The sequence below is a fragment of the Aphis gossypii genome, chromosome 2 (genome assembly GCF_020184175.1).
Source record: "Aphis gossypii isolate Hap1 chromosome 2, ASM2018417v2, whole genome shotgun sequence".
Classification (NCBI taxonomy): domain Eukaryota; kingdom Metazoa; phylum Arthropoda; class Insecta; order Hemiptera; family Aphididae; genus Aphis; species Aphis gossypii.
The window spans coordinates 44,259,493-44,286,737 of NC_065531.1; the positions used below are offsets into that span (position 1 = coordinate 44,259,493).

The following is a 27,245-nucleotide window of genomic DNA, read 5'->3' on the forward strand; positions in this document are numbered from 1 at the left end:
TGGAAAAATGCACATAATAATGACTAACTGTAAACACGGAAACCCTATGATTGTTTATGATATATTGTAAGTAACTTTGACTTACAAGTTTTGTTTCAATAGTGTTGATCTTTTATAAAATGAAAATAATATTGCACAAGTATAATTATTTTTATGAGTGATGTATACTATATATTGAAACGTAATAATTGTACAGTACCATCAATTACAACGTATAAAGACGTTTAACTTGTCTATTCTAATAAATTAAAAGTAATATGATAAAAGTATTAAATCATATCAATGTTTAAATAATGAAAAACATTTCTACTCAATGTAATATGAAATATATTTATTATGTTCAATAAATTATCACAGTAATGTACTCGTTATGAGTTCCTCTCCCAATAAAGTATGAAAAGGAAGTTAGGAGGCATTACTATTGATAACATGTATTCCTTGTGACTACTAGATTAGTCAGTAGTTAGAACAATTTTTTAATTAAATTAATATAAAACAGAATATAGGTGTAGTAGAACATACATGACACAAATTAATTACTGAACAAGATAGATTATGCTATCTCCAAGCGGTTGTTTTTTCAACTGGCTGTCAACATATCCAATGATTTTCTTTTCAGTATCAATGAAAAATTTTGTTTCCGATGTCATCATAATGCTGTTTTCTGTCGGTTGTAAGTAATTGGGTATCAACCTTGGTCCCAAAACGGGATCTTTGTATCTCCATAAACTTATCTTGTTGGATGCTGGTTAACCAAAAAGTGTTGTGGGTATGAATTAATTATGTTATTATTAAATCAATATCTTTTGTGGATTAGTTTGGATGTTATAATATAATAATATGCAGTTAGTTGATGTTCATAAAGAGTAACTGATTTTACGGTTTAAACTACATTTGATTGATCAGGGGCGCCGTCCATAAATTAATAAGAAATGTGAACAAATTACATTCTCAATTAATATTGCAAAAAATAATTGATTTTGTTTTCTAAATTATTTATTTACACGAATAACTTTGAATGGTTTGATCTTCTATAAATTTTGGAATTTCTCAGTTTTTTTATGATAAACTATGAGGGCGATTAGGTCTTGATTGAAATTAAAGCAATTTTTTTTAAATGATCCCCCAAATTAGGCACCTGAGTATAAAAGATTTTACCAGATTCCATGTCAAAAACAACTAACAATATGAAAAATAAATAATTAAATATTTTTGAAATTTTTTTTTGAGTACTACGACAATTTTTACAAAATTCAGTTTTTCAGTTTCTATGTAAAAAAACTTGACATTTTTTTTTTTTAAACACTAGTCATCAGTCATGGTATAATTACATTTAAGCCAATAATAGTAAAGTTACTTAACATTAAATATTCAGAAATATTTCTCTGAATGTTTTTCGACTAATAAATTGAGAGAAAAATTGGGGAAAAGTGTTAAAACACTTGGTACTTAAAATGTTAAATGTTATTATGTATCATTATAGATTATATTATACCTACAACCTACAATAACCTTTGCCTTAAACTTAAATGGGTGATTGCCCTAATGGGCTTCCTCTGCAATGAACATCAACTTAATAATATAAACGTAGTAATTGTCAACTTACTCAGTTTTAGATCTATTTTTTTCAGCCTCTTGATCAGCTTTTCGACAGTGTCGCCATCATAGACGGCAAGTTCCCGTTTGAAAAACGCCTTTTGCGGCTGTGGATTGACGATGAGAAGATTTAACGATGAGTCTGGAGGCAAAAACGTAATATACGGTTCTCCCGGACAACATTCGTTACGTATATTTTCAGGTGCTTCGTTACTATCAGAGTATTTAATCTCAAAATGTTCCAACTGAAAATGACAAAAAAATTTTGTTGTGAGGCGAGCAAAATGTGTACAAAATAAAATAAAATACTAACATCCAAAGTGTTTTCTAGATAGGTTTTGTTCACTTCAAGAACGTGCTTTTCGTCAAAATCTAATTTTATGTTGAAAGCAGAATCGCCAACCTTGATCAATTTCTCTTTCACCATTTGTGCGAACGGCATAGCTCGTTTCATATATTTTTTCAGCGAATCTTTTTTACCCAAAGCAGATGAAATGGTCTTATTGTCCGGCAAAATATTGCCGTTTTCCTGCATACACAATATTTTGTGTTTTAAATAAAACTTATCTTATTATACACAATAATAATATATAAAGGCCTGTGGCCCTCACACCGTTTGACGTACCTATATATTATATATTAAATACCTACAAACCTACTGTAATATGGAATCTTTAGTGAAATACTCAAGTTATTTAGTCTATACTCAGCTTATAAACACAGATAGTACTTATTATGCAGCTATAAAACACACATGAACAAATTATAAACGATAATTAAGATAAAATTTTTTTGAGTTTTTATGTCGCCTCCCTCAATTATTTATATCTAAATTCTAAATAATTTTTCTGCGTCTAACATTTAAAATTGATTAATTAAAAATTATTAAATTAAAATAATGTAAGAATCAAAGTTCAATCATAGATATTAATTTCAAATACCTATGTATTTAATTAGAAATCAATTCGTTCTAATAACAAAGCTATCAATATAAAATTGGTTTAGCAAATGCGAATCGCAAAAATTTCATGTAATATGTTATACTTTTGTAATTTAGGGACAACATACGAGTATGTAACGTTTTTTTAAGTGTATCGTAAACTTTTAATGCAATAAGGTTTTTGAAAACCGATTTAAATTTCTGATGAAGCATACCCAAGTAAGACCTACCCAATTTAAAACTCACCTAAATTTTATTATGAGATCTTAACATTTCAGGAATTTGGAATATTATGACATGTAATTAAATAAATTAGTAAATATGTGAGAGGAATTCTAAAGAAAAATTAATAGAAAATTTAAATCTGTTTCCAGATAGTGATCCAATTAATTTATAAATTGATATAACATAAAAAATGTTCATAATTTGAAAAAAAAATTTTTTTCACTGACTATTACATTTGTGTATGAAAGTTTTTTGTCATGATAGTTCCGCATCCATACTAATCATTGCACTATTCATAAAAACATACAACTTATATACTGATATGTAATCACTTAAAGGTATTGCCATATAATAAACTCCTTGACAACAAGACAGTTTGCAATTATCTTAAAAGAAAAACTAACATCCTGATGAAAGGACTTTCCCTAAAATCTCCTACAAACAAATAATTGTTACATACCGAATAAAGTTGTTTCATTGTTTCCAATATTGTCGTTTGCCATGGGGGGAATGTTTTAGCAACCCATGCAATGGCTTTTGTCGGTTTTTCCACGACTTTGGCTTTGGCTGGATTTTTTTTCGCTCCAATGTTCAAAATATTTTTTTGTTGAAGTCTAAATGAATGTGCTGCTTCCATCAAGTACTCACCGCTTTGAAGTAGCTTATAATCAACTTCATTGGCTTGTGGCCAACTTGCTTTGACAACACTATCTTTCTATTAAATTAAAAACCTTATTATAAAAAAATAAAAAAATAAATAATTTATAAAAAATTACGTTTCCTAATAGCTGGTAAACATGTTCAGAGACGTGTGGACAAATTGGAGCTAACAAAATAGTCTGAACCTTAATGAAATGGAATATCAAATCTTTGTGCATACATTCACCTCCAAGCTCTGGATTGCCACATAGTTCACGATACCTATCACGGGCAGCTTGTAATTCAAAGAAACCAGTTCTTAAAGCTTCTTTGAATAAAAGTTTTTCATAATATTCACCAGTTTGTTGAATTTTAAGATTTATTTCACTAGAAAAAATATTTTTGATGAACAACTTATCTATAAGTTTTTTAATAAAATAGAATTTATAAAAAGTAAGGCTTTTAGTTACCTCATAAATACAGTATCTGTAAACGAATCAGTTGGTCCATTTCTAAGTGTAGCCTCTGAAGCTAATACTTCTTTAACCCATTCAATAAACGTATATAATCTTAAAATACCTATACAAATGATTAGTCTTTATTAAATACAAAATAGTTTAATACCTATTCAAAATATTAAAAAATTAAATACCTGCGTCAGCCATATTTTCAACAAAATTTGCGTCTTCAATTGCATCTCCAGCATCGGCCAAACAAAACCTCATGCCATCAGCACTAAACTTATTAACCGCTTCTTCCAAAGTCATAAAATTTCCATCCGATTTAGACATCTGGAATAAAATAGAACATAAATAATAATCAACATTTAAAAATATAAAAACATCAATTTACTTTGGCAGAATTTAATAATAAATGTCCATTTGCTCTTATACTCTTTGGCCAAAGATCTGGCCGTTTTGCCCAAATTGCACAATGGTTGTATATAAAGAATGTTAAATGATTCTGAATTAAATCTTTACCAGAACATCGCAAGTCTACCGGATACCAGTATTCAAATTCATTTTTCATAACATCCAAATATTTTTTATTAATTTTACATTGTTTAGGATAACTTTTATTATCTAAAAATATATAATCCCAAACTTCTGGAGTCATCTCTTCTGGTCTAAAGTGCAAATATTATAGATTGATTATTTCAAAAACAAGATATTATTCCTTTAATTATTGACAATTAACATTTAACATTAATCTAGTATTGATTATTATTTATTTACATTGACTCACTTTATATTGTAACTGTTACCATTTTCTCCTTTGAATGTACCTTCTTGTAGAAAATGAGCAACAGTATAATATGCCATATAAATTGTAGAATCAGATAAAGACTCAATTAACCAATATTCATCCCATGGCAATTTTGTTCCTTTTATATTTAAATATATAATAAGATTATTTTGACGAATGGAATTTAAGTAAAAGATAAAAAAATATGATTTCATTACCTAATCCGTAAGTTCTAGAACAGGCATATTCGTGTAACCAGTTTAAACACGATGTAAAGTTTTTTCTTACTTCTTCATGATAAGTATTCATATTCTTTAATGCCAACTCTGCAGCTGCTTTCCACTCTGATTCACCATAATCCAAATACCATTGATCACATAAAGCAATAACACATTCATCGCCTGATCTACAAATCAGTTATTTAAAAAATATATTTCTGAAATTACACAATCAAAATATTTAAATACCTAGACATTATGGTTTTTTCGGGTTCATAATATACAACAGCTTCTTTGGAGTCTGTAAGTTTTTTTTGTAAAGCTTTCTTAACATCTTGAACCTTTTGTCCTTTAAATTCGCCAACAATAAGTATCTAAAATTTGAAATTAATATAATATAAATAACAAATATTCTAATTTAACTCAATTAAAATTTACCCCTTCATAGAATGCTTTTAAGTAAACTTTTTCTTTAGCTATTTGTAATTTGTCTTTATCATTTTGACTTTGTATTTTTAATTCATTATACACTGTAACAGCGCATAAATTTCCAAAGTCTGGGATTTCAATAATAGGTATCTAAAAAAATTATATTATTACATATAATTTACAGATGTCATGTAAAAAATATTTATTGATTGTATTTAAAATCTAACAATTACTCACAGGTTCAAATGGAAGAACCATTTCATCAGTAATATAATATTTTTCACGGAATGCAGGTTTCTTTTTTAAATCAGTTAAAGCAGCATAATCATCTGGTGAATCGGAAGGAACACTTGTAACAATTCCAGTACCTTTATCAGGCTTAATTGATAACATTGGTAAGGTGTATATAATGTCGTTAAAACTAAGCGGTGCATTCAACTTGGCACCTAAAATATCCTAAAATATGGGTAAGTGACACAACTATTAAAATATAAGTGGATTATTGTTTAAAATTACTTGTCCTTTTAGTTTAGTGATAATTTCATATTCCCCATTTTTTGTTGTAAACCCTTGATATGACATGTTCTTTGCAGCTCTTTCACTACAGACAAAAATACTTTCATCTTTTAATTTGAAAGCAACATATTCCAAATCTGGGTGAACCCAACAATTGGTCTGACCATACATTGTTTCTGGTCGTAAAGTAGCAGCAACTAAAAATACTGGTTTATTTTTTAAAGACCTGGACAGTTAATTTGTAAATTTAATATTTATTGTTAATATATTATGTAATATTAATAATATGTTAATACTTTTTTGTGAATTTGAGTTTTTCAGGATAGGGTTGAACTAGTTTCATTTTAATTAAAGTATATTCTTGAGGACCAACGCCTTCACCTTTGGCTCTATCATGATCCATGCACGGTTGATTATCTTTTGGTGAAAAAACAGTATACCGTTTTCCAAATTTTATTTTATTATTGTCACGAAGACGTAAAAATTGCCAACGAACAAAACTATCAAAAAATGGATTCTCATTTGTAGTAATAAACGTTCTGCGCCAATCAACCTAAATATCAAAATTAAAATGCTTTAAGATAATAGAAATTGAACCGAGATCTAATTTAACTTGCTTACATGAATACCAATACTTTTGAGATCATTGACAGCTAACGGAGGAAAATAATTTAACCACGTCAAAGGATCTTCAAAACTTCGTATTTGTTCATCATCTTCAAAACCCAAACTTTTCATGATTTGCCATTGATACTTTGCTTTACTGCCTTTTGCAATTGCTTTACTCTATACAACAATTTCCGCTAATGAAATTTACAAGTTTTATTCATATTTAATTACTTGTAATATTAACCTTTTTTCCTTTACTCTTGTCCTTAATAATATCTGTATTTATTTCAACTTCTATTTCTTCATCATCTGATTCTGGAAAGCGTGGAGGACAGCCAAATGTTTGAATCTCCCATTTTAATTTATCTGCACATGCTTTGATAGGCATACCCGTACAATGGAAACCAAATGGAAACAAGACTTGTTTGCCTTTTAAACGTTGATATCTAACTGCAAACTAAAAGCAAGAAATTTTACACAAATTTTATGTTTTTTACTCATTTAAATAACATAAGAACAATCAAAATACCTCGCATTTCGAAAGGGAAAATGTGTGTCCTAAATGTAGTCTGCCATTCATGTATGGGAAAGGAAACGTAGCCAAATATTTATCATCACCGTTCCTCTTGGTGTTTGTGGACGGTGGTGCATTGTTTTCATGTATCTTCTGTTCGTGCCATTGACGTTGGATCTCCTTTTCAATCTGTCGCAGGTACTCTACCTTGACAGTGCCTTTACGGGTTTCGGTCTATAAAATTTACAAAATGTCTAGTTATAAAAACGGAAAAAACATCCAATAATTTCATATAATCGAAACATACCATGACTGATTATACTAATGCTGTAAGTTCTATTTCATAGGAGTAAAACACCTGCTGGCTGTAATTATCGAATTTAAAATGTTAACGTCTGTACGAGGCACGAATGCATAAGTCACGAGTAAACGATGTCGGAAAATCAGGACGTCCCGCAAACATGCACGTTGTCAGGTACAAATGCTCTGAATTTCTGATAGTCTGATATTAACGTGATAAATGATAACGAACATAGCCAATTAGTGATAAGCTGATAAAAAGAGATGAACATATAAAAATAAGCTTAAATGGCTTAATACCTATTTTACTTTTAATTAAGTTTTAAATAATGATCAAACAAAAAAAAAAAAAAAATTGAATCTATAATATGGTTTAAAATATATAGCCTGTAAGTGTAGGTTTTGTATTTTTAAATTAAATTTATAAGCTAGAGGTAAATTATTTTTTGTTTGTTAATTTATTAATAATGGTTAACCAACTTAAATTTAATAAAATATGTTACCACTTGTAAATTTGAGTTTCAACTTTCAATGCATTAAGATTAGTTTCTTAAACTTCTTTAAAACTTAAATACAATATTTTTATTTCAAAAGCCTAATCTATTGACTTATTTTTAATGCTTATGAATAATGCCAATGAAAATGATGAATAATAATTTGATCAATAGCATAAAATGTTAATGAAGATAATGAACAATTTGACTCTAAAGACTAGAAGAATAAAAAATAAATAAAATGTGTGCAAGGGACATATTGTATATAGGTAATTATACACAAAAGATAATAATTAATGAAATCTATAGCATTGACATTAATGATATTATTAATAAGGTTATTGCTTAAAGTGATTTATATAAAAAACATTAATGTAGGTATTAATCATGACTGAATACTTTTATAAAAAAATAAAATAATATGAGAGTAAGAATATACACTTGTTTTATAAATACAATCCGAGCGAAGCGATCAAAAAAAATTTGGGCCCTTAAATTTAATTCCCGGTGACATAAAATAGCCATATCCGCTCCTGAATTTATGCTCAATTGGTAATATGTTCAGACAATATGCTGTATGCTCCAAACATTTTCATAAGCCTGATATTTATCAAAATATTAAATTATAAATCAACTTTTTTTGATAATTTCTAATATTGAATAGGTACCTACATAAAAATTTACAAATAATCGATAAAATATAAATAAAAATAAATTAAAGTATTAAATTCATGTAGGTACCTATTCGAAATGGAATTTTTTTTATATATTTGTCATAAATGTTACTGAATACTAATGAGTAATGGTATAATATTATATATATATTTATATACCATTGATGATTGAATATTGGTGCCGGGAGGGTCGTAAATAAACATTTATGGGTTGGTATAAATATAATATTAGTTAAAAATTATTATGATAATTAGTATTTATTTTTACTCCAAATAATAGGTACCATTAATAATTACATTTTATTGAAATATCGACATAGATTATAATAATATTTCAACCGTCAGAGATTTAATTAGACTGCCACCAGCGTTCACCGATATTTAAAATAATAGTATAATAACAATAACAATAACATAATTATTTTGTTTTCAACTCTTTGTTTTCTCTGGAGATTGGTCCAATGCTCACATCCATTTATACATAGGTACGTCTTCAAATATTATATTGATTATAATTATTAACATATTATATTTAATGAATGTACAATGTAAATACTTTGTTCATGGGCGTAGTTAGGATTTCATTCAAGGGGGCAAATTAAAACTGAATTTTTTTTTTTAAAGTATTTATTTGTATTATTATTTTTTAAATAATATCAATGACAATTGTCTAGAGTCTTTGCAAAATCAAGCTATTATACCAATCGCTAAAGTGATTTTAATGTAAAATATACACGTTTTGTATAAAGAAATATAATTAAATTTGACGCTTAGGGGGGGGGGACTGCCAATTTTGGTTTTTAAAAATGTAATTTTGAACGTGGTATTAACTATTCGAACTCTTATAGTGTGCATTCATATTAAAAATAAACTTATATTATAGTTATTTGTTTAAAAATGGTAATTACTTCACAAGGACATTATCAAGAAACGTATACCTAATATATCTTTTAGGTACCGTAAGAAATCATGAGTATAATTAAAAAAAGCAAATACGTAAATATTTTTGAATTACGCTTCATTAATATATAATTCACTAGAGAGATATTGATATTCAATTGGTTAGGCAGGTAATTTGAAATTTTAACTATTTTCAGACGGCTATCAGCATAAGCCATGTAATTTGATATATAATTTATTATAAAGTGATAGAACTGAAAGATGAATTAGTTTGCAGTGTCAAAATTAGTGACCCAATTTCAGAATATCACAAACAATTTTCTCGATTTGAATCAACATAGTAGTGACGTATAGTTAAATTGATAGATAATATTATAATAATAGTATTGGAATAACTTTTGAATAACGAGCCAAGATTTATGATATCGACGATATCGTTATTATTTAACTATAACTTAATAGCATCAATCAGTTAAAATGTAGTAGGTACCTATATTTTGTGTATTATGTTAAGACCGACATCCAGTTATAGTATTGTTTGGGACGTTTGGATATTCGTAACTGATTGCAGTAAGGTAAATTACACTGGTAATTTATGGTTAACACTTACTTATGATTGTAATTGATAATAATTATTATAATATTGTATATTATATTATTTTAAACAAATATAAAATAATAACGAAGGAATGGATGTTTTTAGATTCTGAGCGGATCGATGAATGTAGTTTATAAAAAATATAATTTTTTATGTCTGTTATCATTTTTTTGAAAATATGAAAATAATTTTATCTTTAACTTTGGGGTATTTTTACTAAAACACTCGAAAAAAACTAATTGAAATTAAATTGAAATATTTATTAACCTTAATTATATAGATTTTGAAAAAATGTTATTTTATTGTAATTCAGAAACTTCAGACCAAAAATATTAATATTATAGTTTTTCTTATAGATATAATACAATATTTGTTCCTTATAATAGTTATTATAAACATTTTTACATTTTTTTTTTTTTTGATTTTATGTTAAATAAAATATTAGGTAATCATAGTTAGTTTTTTTATAAATATTTGAAGTTAACGTTTTTCAAAATCACGAAAATATTATTTTTTCAAATTTCTAATTTAAATCATAGATTCTAAAATAGTTTTTAAATTTTATACTTTAGATCTACAGTGTACATTATAATTTATTTTTAATCGCGCTATCAAAATTATACATTGTAACACACTAAAACAATGTTATTCAAATATTACAGCACCTATGAAAAATTATTTATAATAAAATATTATCTGGGATTTCTAATTTTTCGCGTTAAAAAAAAAAGAATATTATAACGATCACCTTTTTTGTTTTACACATTCATCATTAGGTACATTTGACGTATACCTATTATAATTTATTTTATTTTATCAATTTTCTATTGTATTTACAATTTTAAAATTTAAATCGAAAACGCTTATATTTTTAACAATATTACTAAATATATATTATAATCAAGTGCTTGTATATAACTTCAATAATAATTTACAATATAATTAATGATATTGAATAGATATTATTTTCTAACCAAATTTTTTTTTAATTTATTGAAAATGTTTATCCACTCACATACATAGAATATATTATTTTAACACTGCTTTCATATACATAATTGTATTTATTAAAATCGGAGTAACATACTCGTGGCGACGATGTACCTACCTAAATAATTGTTAAGTCAACGCTGCGCTATGAGACTTATGTCTCGTATAGTAATTGATGCCGTTTCATCGCAACCGTATAAACCTCATTATCATGGTTTGTTCTATAAGATACGATTTATTTATTTCTGGAGTAATATTGTCTAAATATGAGTATTAGTAATGAAATAGTCATTATGCTTGATTTTTTTCCAACGTCTTCTCGATTTAAAGTTTCACGTTCCATCCATGATGTAATTGGGAAATTGTTCTTGATATCATCAATAGAATATTATAAAATTGTCAATTTATTTATTTTAAAGTACAATTATTTTATGAAATTAATTATGATTTTTTTTTTGAATTTTTATCGATATGTCATCAATTACGTTTCCTTAGTTAATAATTAATATTAATTATACTTTTATGTACATCTATAACACTTATATAGTTCATCCATTTCAACATAATATTTTAAAAAGTGGAAGGCAGTGACGTAACCATAACCACCCCCTTGAAATGTCTCTTTTTTTTGTAAAACATACAATCATTTTAAGACATAAGTGTATTTATTTATTTGTAATGAAAATTTAAATTCCCCCAAAATATTTTTCTGGCTACGCCACTGACGGCAGGCAATAAGACAAATTAATTCAGAGAATCTAACTCCCTCAGTCGACGACAATACTTCTTAATTTATGTATCATGGATGTATAGAAATACAAAAGTAAGTAGTTCTCTCATAAATATAATTAATTGACTTGTACAATTTTTAAAGTGACTTAAAAATTATTTTCCACTTCGGAGTACATAATTCTTTTTAAAATCGATTTTGTAAAAAACTGGTTTTGTTTTTTTCAGTTATTTTGAAAAATACTTGAAATTTTTTACTTTTGGTCTCGACTACTTAAAGTACATAAACTAGAAACCACCCTTAAAGTTTAAAACCGAAGTATTTTAAGCTTCAAAACTTGACAGACCTACGAAAAAAATGTATAAAAAAACACTCATCGTTGTAAAATTGATGCATTTATTACTCCGTTCAAAATCTAAAATATGATTATTAATTTATAAGACCATTATAATATAATGATTATTATATTCATGATTCTATATTTCTGTATACACCAGGTGTACCTAATACATGTAGACGAGTTAAATTTGTTTTCATTAAATTATTGTAATTTGTTATAATAATAATACATTCACAAAATTCGAAATAGTCATAGATATTTTATTTTTATTATTATAATTATATGATGATTATTAAATAACACTAAATAATTATTCTTTTATTGTATCTATTAAAACATCAAGACTAACAATTTGATTTCAAAATAAAATATCGTAGGTAGGTATCAAATATTCTATTTGCAGCTGTATACTATTATACTACTAGCTAAATCACGAAATTATTTTAAGAAAAGTAAAATAAATTTAAAGTACACAACACAATATTACATTAGATTGTCATCTTCATCACCAAAGTTTTTGCTTTTCATTTCGATCAAAGTCTTTATGATCGTTGGCGTATCTGAAACAAATCAACATTAATTCGATTAACATTTTATTGTTGCTTTTACTGTCAATATTATAAAATTATATTTTAAAGAGTAGGCACCTATTAGCCTTTTTTTATTTACATAATATATGTATATTGTATGATTATGAATACATATATACTACCTCCCAGCATTATTAATTATGATTAATATAATTTGGTTTAATAATAAAGACATTAGTAGCTTTAAATTTTAAAAATATTCGCGTTGTTGTCGTTTGTAAATAAAACCAAAAATGATTTGATTACACACTGTACCCGAATCTAAGTACGGCGTATCATAATTTTCTGGTACCATGACTGATCGTCCTAACCTAGGACCAAACCAGAGAGCTGTATTCCTTGAGTCACTCCTTCTGCCAATCCTGGGAAAAGGAATGAGTCCTTCTCTTTTGTGACTTCTCAGTTCTCGTTGGGTTTCGTCTAAAAAATACGTAATGCTTATTGTCTATTCAGAGAACCATAATAGTATATTATAAATTATAACATAACATGTCAAATGGAATTAATAATACATACAAAAATTGTCCATTTGTAAAGCAGAGTCGATACTGGACCTCCCGACTCTGGGAAACGGTATCAATCCTGCAACAGATTCCCTTCTATCTCTGTTACTGTCTCGTTTATACTCGTCACTGTATTCTGAACCTGAAAAAATAAATATAAAAAAAAAAACATGTTGATTTGAAGTGAGGTAACAAAAATAGTACTAATAAAATTAAATGTTATTATTATTAGAGATATTCTAAAAAATAATTTATGATAATAATATAAAATATGGAATAATGATACATTTCATATATTTTTCGTTCGATCACAAAAGTAGTTTATATGTTAAAAAATAATACTCTGAAAAAAATGATTGCTTTACTAATTATCAGTGAATTATTACTTATTACTTATTAGTACAGTATTATAATGCATTACACCACCAAACATGCTAATCAGTGATAACTATTTTTTGATTTAAGAATACGTTCATACAATTTTGAATTTTTTATGCTATTTAAAGAGCATTTTATGTTGATATTTTTTATTATTTTATTTATTTTTATTATTTTTTTTTAACGAAAACTACCTATTAACTGCCAATTTATTGTTTATTAGATTATTATTTTCTAAATTTAAATATGAACGATTTGTTTCATAGATTCATAGTTATTAACAAAGCTAAATGAAGTCAATGTCACCACGGAACAAATAATTTTTTTCTAATAAACTATGTCAATACGTACAGAATTTGATTTTTTTTTATATTGAATTATTTAAAATAAATCTATTTTGGAATAAGGAGTTCAAATGCATGTTGCAATTAAAAAAGTATACATTTAATTTTTTATGGAAAAACGTTGTTTTATAATAAAACATATATTATAAATAATTTTAAAAACGTTAATTTAGTTATTGAAATAGTGAGTTCCTTACGTTAAATAGATAATCACGTATAACACAAAAAAATATTATTTTTTTCAGTTTGCCTTAAAATTTAATATATTTTTCAATAAAAAGTACGAAATCGGAAATTCTACTTAATACAATTGTATATCGACAACGATATTATGGTCGTGCATATATATATATATATATATATGCATATATACATATATATATACGAATACATATATATATATATACTTTATACTTATATTATATTTAATATATTCATCTAACAGGAGAGTACGTTAAACCAGTTAAGAGTGTATAATAATATTAATAATGTTACACATCACACACGATAACTTTTAGTGTTAAAACATTAAACAGAAAAAAAAGGAACTAAAGAAAACGCGTGCCGGCCCGGGGGTCAAATTAAACAAAGGGACGTGTACATAATATTCTGTATTATTATGAGTATATCATCATTATATTGTTATAAATATTATTATGCGATCTGGTTGACAGAAAAGATTCGTGTCGAACGTTAATTTAATAATTTTGAAACCTTTTTTTACTCGCCTACTAATTTTGTTAGTTTCCTGTTCGGCGTGATTTTACGTGGTTATAATATTATATATTTAATGAATACGTTTTTTTTTTTAAAAAAATACTAACCTGGGAAATACGCAAACCATGAATTATAATATACCGGTACTCGGCAGCATCGCATTAACATTTTAAACACGTAACGTATTATTCCGTAAAAATACGCGATGCACCAAATGCATACTATACAAATATAAGGTTTTAAGTTTAAAGTGGAAGTCCTCTGGTACTGCGTGTAAAATGCGTTCATTCGAAATTTTTTTCTCCGATGAACGTGTTATTTTTGAGGACTTCAATTTAATATGAACATCGATTTTGAATGAGTAGTAGTACAACACTAAGTATGTACTATATATAACTTCTATGTATAGTATATACATGTATATAAGTATACATAGTGCATACTTATTACCTATATACTCCTAAAACTTCACTACTTGCTGAAATCATCAGAGCATAATTATTGCCGATCTGGAATAGGTTTCTCCACTGGTCACATACTCACATTATAATTTTTGTCGATAGATTCTAAGGTATCATATAATCTATATATAGTGTTTATTCGTGTACGACATAATATATTATCATGTAATAAATCAATAACTACGAGATTAATTTATTATTAATAAAATTATAAGGTTATTATTTATTAAGCTCCGATAATATTGGTTACAATTTTATTCACTTATAAACCATTTAAGAATATATATTAAGTATACCAACCGATTTTTGAAATATGTGAAATGGCTAATAATAATGTAAATGACCCAAGATGATTATAAGTATTTATATAACCGGTTCACACGAATTAAATTCCTAAATCCATTTTCTACATGAATTGTGTCCCAATTTAAAAACATTATTTTCCTTCTTATTTTCCATTTCATACAGACCTGGGATTGTCAATAGCAAATTATGACTATCGGACATCGGTAGGTTAAAAATATTGATTTTTGTCTTTCTTATACAATTTAAAGTAAGTAATATAAAAATATGTAAAACAATCTTCCACTTCATCTGATTTTAAAAATGGGAGACCAAAAAAAAAATATTTTAAGAAAATACTTATTATATCTGATTTTTTTTTTTTTTTTGAATTATTAACTTAAACCAACTGTTTGAATTTTCGACCACCAATTTTGACCTAAATAAAACCTACATTTCTTTATTTGAACTGATTGCTACGCAATTAATAATGATAAGTAGATTGCAATTCAAAATCAGACTCAAATTTCACAAAATCAAATAAAACTGGACGCTATTCATGTAGTAGTTTATTTAAGGTCGAAAGCAATTTATGTACCTACTCAATTATCAAATTTTTTATTTCGGGACGCAATTGGTTTGTAACCAATATTACTTATATAATACCTATACTTTCATATGTTTTATGTACCTATATATCATATTAAAATTTGTCCAGACTTAATATTAATGTGGGGCTAAACACCGAGAATTCTCTCAGACATTGGATGAAAAGTCTAGTAAAAAGATTAATACTTATAAATTATAATACATTACCGTAAACTCATATAATTGTGTATAAGACGGTACTTTTCGCTATTATATGAGTGATTCACAAGATAATATACTTCCATTTATATAATAATATATTTAAGTAAATAAATAGCTAGTTAAAATAAACCTCTGTTTTAATTAATCGTAATATAATTATTATGCGGTTTACAGACAGCATATAAAGTTGTTTTAATATTATTTGCATGTAAACACTGCTGTCGATTAATACGAATTGCAATCATAATATTACTGGGAATAGTGGCACACGATAAATTAATTCATGTAGGTAATATAAATTATTGCATAGTGTAAAAGTTTATTAAATCAGTTGATATAAACCAGGCCTAATTTTGTTTGAATCGATGAAATTTCGCTATTTTTCTCCATCCTAACGAGATAGAAAAAAGCAAATTTGAATAAATTGTGTATTTATACATGAAATAATAACGATTAGCAATTATAATTGGTCTATAGGTACTATAAAAATAATAAACTAGTGTTTTTATAACAATTTGTGTTTGTTACATTCTACTTGTTTTTGGCGATTGTCTGTCATTGCTTTTTGAATAGTAAAAATGATTTAATGCAAAGTTTCTATAATAGTAAATTAAATCTAAATTGAGATTGAAATATTTCCAGTATTCTCTGTGATAATAATAAAAAAAATTCTTGCGAAAAACTGGAATTTTTACGCAAAACTAATTTTTGATAACATCTATTTTATTTTTTTGTTGTTAATCAAAAATGAATATATAATATTAATATCTAAATTTTACAAACATAATAATTTTCATGATATTTTGGAATTGATGTGTTATTTAGAGACAGAGACATTTGTAGCTATTAAATTTTTATATTCTGAGCGAAATAATGAATGTATATTTATTTTACAATACCTAATGTATTTTGTATGTATGTATGTACATTATAGCTATTCTGTGATATGTATTCACGATAAATAGTTGAAAAAATTCTTCGATTTTCAAGTTTGATTCTAGGTAATTTTCGATGGAAATTTTGATTTTAGTTTGTATTTATGACTTTATGGGGAGTAAAAATGAAAAATTCTCAGTATTTTTTTTTTTTTTTTTAACTAATAAAAGATTAAGGAAAAAGGAAAAACAGGAAGAACAATCGACATAGATAGTGACTTCTCGGTTTTTTAAAACAAAATATGGACCATAATTTTTTCTGGTAAGTTAACACAGCAAAATATGGTAGCCCACCCTATGATTACTTAGATCACTGATACAACTGCTTAAATAAAAGAGCTAAAAATAATTGTACAAAAGTTATAAAATGTAGAATTTAATGGATGTTCAAAACGGGTACAATTTTTGACTATGTTGTGCCGAACTGCCGAAGTGTTTTCGAGACGATTGTCTAAGCGCCCTAAGCCTTAAAGTTTATATAATTATTAGATGCATAATAATGTAGTAAAAAAGATATGAAAAAATAATTATTAATTTTTATAAAAAAATTATTCTTAGTACCTATATTATAATGTGCTCATATTTTTTTGCGATCATGTTTACTTTTTTGAAATGTTCAACGGTCTTTTGATGACTTTTAAAAAAAGAATAGTAGATCAGCACTTAGATATCATATTTTTTTAAACAATAGGGAACATTGGGTAACTACAGTAATATAACATAAATATTTTATCGTTGTTTTTTTTCACTATAGCATAAATATGTACATTACATAATAAGAAATTTTACCCGTTTTGAACATGTCTCGCTATTTTGTGTTTTATCTATTTTGTTCTAAGTTTTTGTTTTGTCGTCGCTGTTTCTGACGTTTGCTATTTTGATATTGAATTTGTACAACAACTTACCTATGGAGTAACGGGTGACAACAATATTAGATATTATTGAGTTGAAAAATTGTCTTTAAAGTTCAAAGATATAAACATTTTCACTATAGAGTAATGCATATTATATATATACAACAAATTAAAATATTTATACTTGAAGTTCAATATATATAAACATAATACATGTTTATTGGTGTATTTTAAATATAATGATAATTAATTATAATGATTATAAATTATTTTTTAGTGAAACATTAATTGTTAAGGTACTAAAATTAACTATAGATACAATATACGATCCCGTTAAACTATAATATTATAATATATCAGAAAATACTAAATAGGTATTATATTATTATACCGAAATTTTGTTTTTATAAGTAGTTAGTGCAATAAATAGAAAAAACAATAAACAATCATTCCGAGTATAATATCAAAAAATTGATGAAAATTAATTCAATTGTAACTATATTATATTTTAATTCGTAAAATTAATAATACAAAATTGATCGATTTTAATAAATAAATGAATATATTTTTTTATATTAAAATTCTATTAATTCTATAATATTGATTTTTAATAAAATATATGGAGTTACAGAACAGTATGATTATTGCAATCACAATGCAATTTCTAGAGTTCCAATGAAATCCCTTGCAACCTTTCAATTACGTCATCTATTTTTATTGTTATAGTGAACAAATTATGACGTGTGTGTGTTTATATATATATATTTATATAATACTACCGTTATATGAAATCCGCTGTTTTATAATTTACAATTAGCTTTAGTTAAAAGTTTTTACATTTAAATTTAATTAATAATAAATATTTAGACATTGTATAGAATCTATAGTTATTCCCGATAGTATAATTTATAACCCTGAGGTTTAAACGTAAACAAATTTGAAAATTTCAGTATAAATAAGAATAATACATGTAAATATTTCATAAAATGAGTTAAATTATTAATCACCTAAATTTTAAACGTGGAATATTGGAATACATAGATACTATTTATTATTACAAGATTGACTTTGTTGGTAACATTTTGAATTATTTTTTTATATACCATTGTTAAATATAATATTTTTGTAGAAACGAATAAGGACGAGATGTTCATACGTTAGTTATGACTTTGAATTTATGATTTAAGCATATCAATAAACAAGTGTTGAAGCAAATTATTTTACTTTTATATAATAAAAATAATCAACTTAATCATTGTACTTTTGATCGATAACTTAAGAGACAATAATTAGTTCAATCGCTGCAGAAATTTAATTTAACCTTAACTACTTCCAAATTTTAATGTATATAATATAACTAACAATTATGAGCAATTTATAAAATATTTTCGTAATTATGTGGGTTATCGTCTTTATTTGGTTAATGTTTAAATTACCTTTTTAATATATTTTGAAATAACACAATATCATATTTTAACAACAACATATACACGGTCTTTCGATTTTGATGTGACAATATAATAGTATTGACGGGGTTTGCACAAGAACTCAACGTAATTCCCTCGAACTTTTTTTTGACACGAAAAACATAAAAAAAGACTTGTAACGCATACAAAATTAATATATGTATAGAAAGGTTGGAAACATTTATCTATATATAATAATAATATCGTTATAACTTATAATATAATATTATAAATAAACGTAGTAGCGTAAATGTGTATACTGCAACAATAACAAAAACAATAATAATAATGTTTAATACGTTTCTAACTGTTCATTATATAGGCAGTGTAACAGTATGCATCAAATACCATCTGAAGTCATAATTTAATAACGAATTTTATTTTGAACTATAATTATCTTAGAAATTATAAACTTATTAATAAATTACAAAAGTATATATATATATTATGCGGTTTCTAATTCATCTATAGTCTATACGCATTCGTATAATCAATATATATATTTATATTATAACGATTATTATTATATATAATATATATTGATCGGTTGTCAATATACTTTATATAAGACAATGTTTTTAAAGGTTAACACTGTATAATTATCTCAGAAAAGTAAAGAAAATATTAACTAATGGTTTTGGAAGTATTGTTTTTCTATATTATTATTGAAGTTATTACAAGACGATGTTTTTTACTTTTTTGAATGAAAGCATAGATTTTTAATTTCCTATTACAAAGCGAAATATTTTTCAAAAAAAAAAAAAATCAAATTATAAAAATAGAATTTCAGAAGAAGGTTGGATAATTAGTTATAATTGTTATAATTATCTAAATACTTTATATGAGTAGAGTGTAAAGATACAGGAGTAAAAAATGTAGGTAAGGGAACATGGGATGTGATGAGTATACGAAATAGAATGGGATCACTGCAGAATACCTCCATAGTGAATGATTATAATTTTTACAAAGGTTTTTAGAATACTTTGTCTAAGAAAGTTCGATGAATTTTTTGAAGAAATTAGTGAAATACGTATTAATGACATTAGTTAATATTAGAGTTTTTATATTTTTCTCTATCAATGAACTATTAATAAAAATATTTGCAATACTATTTTAATTATTTTAGAAATTCTAATCATAGAATAATTTTGTATTTATATAAATTTTTGTTTTATGTTTGAGTAATGTTTTAAATATTTAGGCAAAAATATGTTCAATTTTCATTATATAAAACGCGTTTAGAATATGTATGTCTCATTTTACCGAGTAGCGTGGGTATAAGATTGAACAACATTTTGTCTGTATTACAATAATACAATTAAAATCCGTTGTTGTAAAAAAAACTCGAGAACTGTAACTTATGTTTTTTATTTAAATATAAAAAGATTTATTAAAAAATTCAACATAGTCCAACAAGTTAAATTAAAGATGTCCGGTCTTTCTCTAGATTTATACTTATAAATTATAATTTATAACTACTACCTATAGTCAAGATTTGATTTCTATATATTGAAATCAGCAGAGAAAACATTGTGTTAAGGAATATGAAATTAAAAATGTATGATGGTTTTTAATAAATAAGTAAAAACTCAAAAAAATATAAGAAAAAAATTAAAAAAAAAATTTTCTACACAGATTATTTTTGAGATTATGTGTGTTTACCTTTAAAAGAACCACGCCCTGTCATACTACGTTTTATACGAACTAACGAACATATTGAGTTTTGACGGGTAACATAATATGTGTATAGTAAATAAGTGTTTGTTGGGAGTTTAAATTCTAAACACGTCACCATAAATCCAATGGATTGGATAAACGTAATATTATTATATCTATATATATGTACCTTTACAATATTTGAAATTAGAAAACAATATTTATACCTGAAGGGCGATCATTCAAAATAATAGACTACTATTTACAAGTATATGATGTATCTCTGACGTACTGACGTGCATGTAGGTACGTGTATGTATACCTATTATAAACTTAAATAATAATACATGTGTTATAGTTATTATATTATATAGTGTAAGAAATTAAATTAAAATTAAAAAATCTATTTTATGATAATTTTCCATTTAAACGGTTACCTATTATAGGTATATGAATATGCAAAGGTGGTGATAGTGTTGTGGTAGAGAGTTAAAAAGGCTCAAACACTCAAATTATCTCTATAATTTTTAGCTTTATTATACTAGCAATACGCTAGTAATAATGAAACGTTAATTTTTTAATCAATTTATCTATACAATTTATACATTTTATTGTATTTTAGTCTAATTTTGAAATCAATATTTTTTATTACCTACCTATACTATTATCATCCGTCTTTTGCCTGAAATAAGAAGTATAAAAAAGTCAATTAAACTTTTGGTATTATGATATTTTAATGAAAATGTTGTATATATAAATCACCCGTGCTAAAAATTGATTTCTTTTAATTTTACAAATTATCTTTTGATTTATAACTAGAGTTAACTGATTTATAAGCCTATCATCACTTACATATCGCTTTTTTTAATCCTATTATTCAGTCCTATTAAATTCATAATATTAAGTAATGGATAAGAAACAATAATAGTTTGATATTTTTAAATTTCAACAAACAATCAATGATGATTAATTGTCAATGTCTATAGTCATATACATATATATTATATATTATACGTAAATGCTTTATTCAGTGTTCTCACATCAAGAACTCGACGAAAATCGGTTCTTCTACTCATCCCCTCGTGACACCATGCCATAGTGGAGTCTGTCTCGATTGCAGGATATCGCGTGTGTAATGATCAATAGGGATGCGCAGAATTGGCATATTTTATTGTTGGACAAAGTATGGTATGTATAAGTAAATTCACAATATTTGCATAGTTCTAAAATTATAAACGTCTTTTGAGTGATTAGTTTTTTATACTGTATTTTATAGCAATACAGTTTAATGTGTACATTATGTAGGTACATAGGAAATATTAAACTTTTTTTTAACTTCCACATCCACATTTAAAGCATTATAGTTAACTGCAGATGTGCTCACTATACAATTAAAATATGCATAATTAATAAAAAGTTTGTCATTTTTCTGTTACAGAAATAAAGTCTTTGGTTTTTTTAAACTGAAATTATGGGATGTAATCTACAATTATTTATTGCACCAAGCTATAGTATTTATAAAAAAAGCAGTAGAAATGTAGAAATATTTGTAAGGAGTCAGATTAAGCATTTCTAAAATGTAGACTTTAATTCCGCCAACACGTATTATACGTGCATAAATAGTTGTAGGACTACTAGGAATATAACCATAATATAATTGATTGACATAACGTTAACATGATCAGAGTAAATAATATTTTGCGATGTAATTCTGGTTTCCCCCGTCTCGTCTGCACAATGTGATACACGCGCACGGATATTAAGTAAAATTGAACGCTTATTTACCGTCGTACTTTCCCGGTTCTCCTAAAAATGTCGACAAATGTTTATTATAATATATATTATGATATTGTACTTGGAACAGTATAAAGAGACACTATGCATTTATTGTTTCCTCTCTCTAACCTATAACGCGCAACGGCGCAACACAATATAGAAAAAACGCGTTCTTGTTAAATTGTTTTTTTTATGGTTATTGAATTATCTTAGAGTAAAAACACCTATTGGAAAAATTATAGAAAATAGAAATTTTAAGGATTTATCTTTTTTTTATGTATAAATATAAAACGTATATTAAATTGGTTTGTGAGAATATATTTTAGACAAATTCACAGGTCGCACTCCCTAAAATATTATTTTCTATAATTTTTATCATACATAATTTTACTCTATAAGATTAAGATAATTCAAAAACTTAAAAAAAAATAATAATAATAAAACCATTTTGTATGAATGCGTGGGTCAGAAAGAAAGAAAACAAATGTTGCAATGACATCCTCATAAGAAGAATAAATGCGCTTAAAGGCAATGATTTTACCTGTAGCATCCTAATGTTTTATAAAGTCAAAGGAAAAATAGAACTACAGTAAAACCATTTATATCGTTATTATTTAATAATATGTATCTATGTATAAAAATAATGATAAGTATGCGTAAGATGCCATTTAGTCACATTGATGTTACTCGACTCATTACTATTAAAGTTAATCTATTAACCGGAAAAAAATGTGATATTTTTATTAAGATAATAGATTAAAAAAAATAACACTTTTTAAAAATTTGGTGCAATACAAGCGAATGCCTATTAATATACCTAATGGTTAATCAGACCATAATCAAACTTATAATTTATTGTGAAAATACTATTTAATCGAACAAAAAATAAAAATATACGAGTATATATATTAATTTATTATTATTACTCAGACGTATAATGATTATAAAAGGTGTATTGTATTAGTGAGTATATTTTCCAAATAAAGGCCTGCAAATTAAATATTGCAGCAACAATGGTAGTGTTAAATATATATATATTAACATATTTAAATACATCCAAGTATATAGTACACAAGCCTATTTGTTTAAACTATTTTATGGTAACTTCCTGTTTCGATTAATTTTAAAATTTTTTACAAAAATTTAATTTCATATAATGTATATACGATGCGTTTCATTTGTTGATATAGTTATACAATATTTTATGTATTAAAAAAATACATCAAGTTTGTCTAATGCTTTTTAGAAAAAATATTAATCGGTGTTTATATAGTACATATACTTATTAGTTATTAGAAAACATACGAAACAAGTTACTAATAAAAAAATTCGATTTGTTAGTAAAATAATTTTAGTTTTTACGTTTTTTATATTTGAAATATTATTAGTATTATCAACTATAAAAAATCAATATGAACTGCACCGAAAATATGATTTTTACTTTTGGAATGCCGTATTGCCGTTGCTCATTTTATTAAAATAAAAGTTAATAATATTTTGTTTTTATTTTAAACAATTGAGTTCTCAAAAATAATACACTTTTACACATTATTTTGGGTTGTAGAAAATTTGATTTTCACAAAAACGTAAGACTTAAAATGTAATTGTATTACCCGAGAATGAATCTTATTTTATAAACTAGATATATTTTTTACTTCAACTTTCATGTTATTTAAATTTACTTATTTATTTATATTTCGTAGGTAAATCAGTTATTCATAAATGTGAAAAAACATGATATTCGAATATTGTACATAGTATGCACATTATTATACGTAAGTGATAGTGTTAAAAACATCTAAGTAAAAATATCCCGATTTCATTTCAAATTTCCTGTCTTTAATGTTATGGTAAAATTTAATTTTATATCATCGAGTAGTTTTACATGAAAAACAATACAATCAAACTTTTAACAATTTGTGTAAACACTTTAAACATATTTCGTACTTGAGTACAAAAATAAATTAGTACATATATAACATGACAAAATTTGTAAACTTAACATAGTAAAAATTAGTAAAAATTCGACGAAAATCTACCATTGCTATAGATTTTAAAAGAAGATAAAATATTATTAGCATATCTCAAAATATCTTTTTTAGAAGCCCAAGAGAATCAATAAAACAAATAAAAATTATCACAACTGTATAATTATTATAAAATTGCACTTCGAATGTAAAAATCCTATTATTTCAAATTTTCTATGTGTAAAAAATAACAATGACTTTTTTGGAAACTTGTAAATTACCTAGTAATTTTGTACAAAAATACAGTGTGTATTGAAACAATTAAAACAATTAATAATAATAATAATTTAACCTTATAAAAAATTTAAAATATTTAATTTTCATGTATAGATTATAAATATTATGTATTTACTACCTACATGGTTTTCAGTTACAATTTAAGAAGAGTATAATATGGAATATATATGTGGAATAAAATGAATTGCCTCACTCTAAAATTTGTTACTTACAGAAAAAAATGTTTCAATTATAAAAGATCTATCACATAATGGAATTATGAATTATGATTCACAATGCAATTATAAAAATTTACAACAGTAATAATAATACAATAATTAGTATACTATAGCCTATAGATCAGAAGAACAATGTACGTAAAAAACTCTAGTTTTCAATTTAATTTATGAATATCTGACACATCAATATATTGATAAATTATGATAATTTAACATCCATTTAAAATATTAGAAACGAAAGAACTTGTGTAGGTAATAGTTGATTATACTTTGAGATTATTAATCATTTCAGTTAAATCAAAAATGTATCATTATTAATTATTCATTTTTAAAGAAAAATCGACAAAGTATAAATCGAAAATTTTAATATTTTAATTACTACAAATACTAGACTTTAATAATTGAATATACAAACGAAAAACTTTTATTTAAGTCTACAGCTAAGCTACAATGTATAACGATGCAATAATTATGGCTTAATAAAAATGTTTTCCTGTACTATGTTAAATTTTGTAAAGTTGTTTATAAAAAATGAACTGTAGATGTTTAAAAAAAATTGTTTGGTTACACAACTTGTTTTATAGTATATATTCATAGACTGTAACTTAACTCAGAAAAAAATAGGTATTCATCGTCATTTTTATAATTTATATTCTAAGAACAAGACAAAGGTGAAGACGTGAAGTTATATTAAGTGTATAAAAGTGCTTAAGTTTTTAATAAAAGTAACATAAAATTAAGTCCTAACTCTCAACGTATTATATAAATACTAATAAAAGTATATTAAAAAAAATTAAAAACACTTTATCATAATCCATGGTCCTATCAAACCAATGTTCTGATGAAAGTATATTATAATTTAGAATACGATATAGTTAACTATAGAATTTTTTAATGAAAATTCAACATTAATTTCAACATAATTCTATACTGTGTTATTATAACAATATAACATATTGTTGGGTAATATTATTTCTGAAAATTAACCACTTATTGTAAGGTTAAGTACATATTGAAATATAGAATAGACCATAAAACACTCAACATATATAATAACATTATAATTATAACTGGATATTGATAACATTAAAAAATCACAATCTATGATTTCTATATAAGTGAAAAATAATAATACTTCAGTTTACAACAATATTTCGTGGACTATTATTGATGATACTATTAATAAAATATCGGCGTATTACGTTAATTATGTACTTTAGGCTATTATAATAAAAATGTGATGGACAGTTAATAGATAATTGTATATTAGGTATACTGTTAATCCAAAATAATTACGAGTATGTTCAGTTTGATTCAAAAATCTGTACCACATAAAGGCATATAACTATAAAATTGTAATAAATATTATGTCAAAATGATCACTAAAAACATATATCATGTACGATATTATAAATGCTTTTACGGAAATATTTAAAATATACTCAATTCAGGTATTAGAAATTAATTTAAATTATATCTACTACAATATGTAGTTAGGTACCATATTCACTACCTACGTATTTACGATCTGGTAAAAATGCGTTTTGTATAATTTTATAATAATAAATGAAAGGAACACATGGAAGTATTAAGACGAAATTTAAAATAAAACCTACACGTATAATGATAAAATATTGAAGTTCTAACAAAAAAATTTAAGAATTTTTCTAAAAAAATATCATTTTTATTTTTCAATTTGAAAATGTTAAATACACTAATTAATATTATAAGTAAGTTGGTAGTTAAGCAGGTACTTACCATGGCGCAGAGCATGAGTGAAGAAAAATGTCAGTGTCAACAGCAACGCTGCAGCTATTTGCGTTTGTAAATTTTTCATCGCCCGGTAAATGTTATTTGAACGGAAAATAGAACGGACGAATACGAAATGTGATTTTTATGTTATATGTCTTTAGTGTCTGGGTGATTTTCAGACAATTTCGTACGAACACCTCACGCAAGCTCCTCTCCCGTAGCGCTTTCGTCTGTCGTCAAAGACGGTGACGGCGCCGGTTGAATGAATGCGAGTGCCGAATC

General features: G+C 25.3%; 2 protein-coding genes across 2 annotated transcripts; both read right to left on the minus strand.

Annotated features, from left to right (window-relative positions):
- Positions 1-316: 316 nt before the first annotated feature.
- On the minus strand, positions 317-7,421 carry LOC114130600 (leucine--tRNA ligase, cytoplasmic). Its single transcript, XM_027995602.2, has 19 exons — positions 7,239-7,421; positions 6,947-7,165; positions 6,662-6,874; positions 6,430-6,594; positions 6,105-6,361; positions 5,809-6,034; positions 5,530-5,748; positions 5,302-5,442; positions 5,113-5,237; positions 4,864-5,051; positions 4,646-4,784; positions 4,253-4,526; positions 4,053-4,191; positions 3,871-3,979; positions 3,538-3,787; positions 3,222-3,476; positions 1,910-2,125; positions 1,607-1,841; positions 317-745 (listed from the first exon to the last, which is right to left on the minus strand). Exons 1-19 carry the CDS (start codon positions 7,239-7,241, stop codon positions 537-539), a joined length of 3,582 nt encoding a protein of 1,193 aa, XP_027851403.2. The 5' UTR covers positions 7,242-7,421; the 3' UTR covers positions 317-536.
- A 4,782-nt stretch (positions 7,422-12,203) lies between these two features.
- LOC114130604 (cardio acceleratory peptide 2b-like) lies at positions 12,204-27,245 on the minus strand. The gene is made up of 4 exons (XM_027995609.2): positions 26,970-27,245; positions 13,064-13,192; positions 12,803-12,967; positions 12,204-12,517 (listed from the first exon to the last, which is right to left on the minus strand). The coding sequence occupies exons 1-4, from the start codon at positions 27,046-27,048 to the stop codon at positions 12,441-12,443; spliced, it is 450 nt and encodes a 149-aa protein (XP_027851410.1). The 5' UTR covers positions 27,049-27,245; the 3' UTR covers positions 12,204-12,440.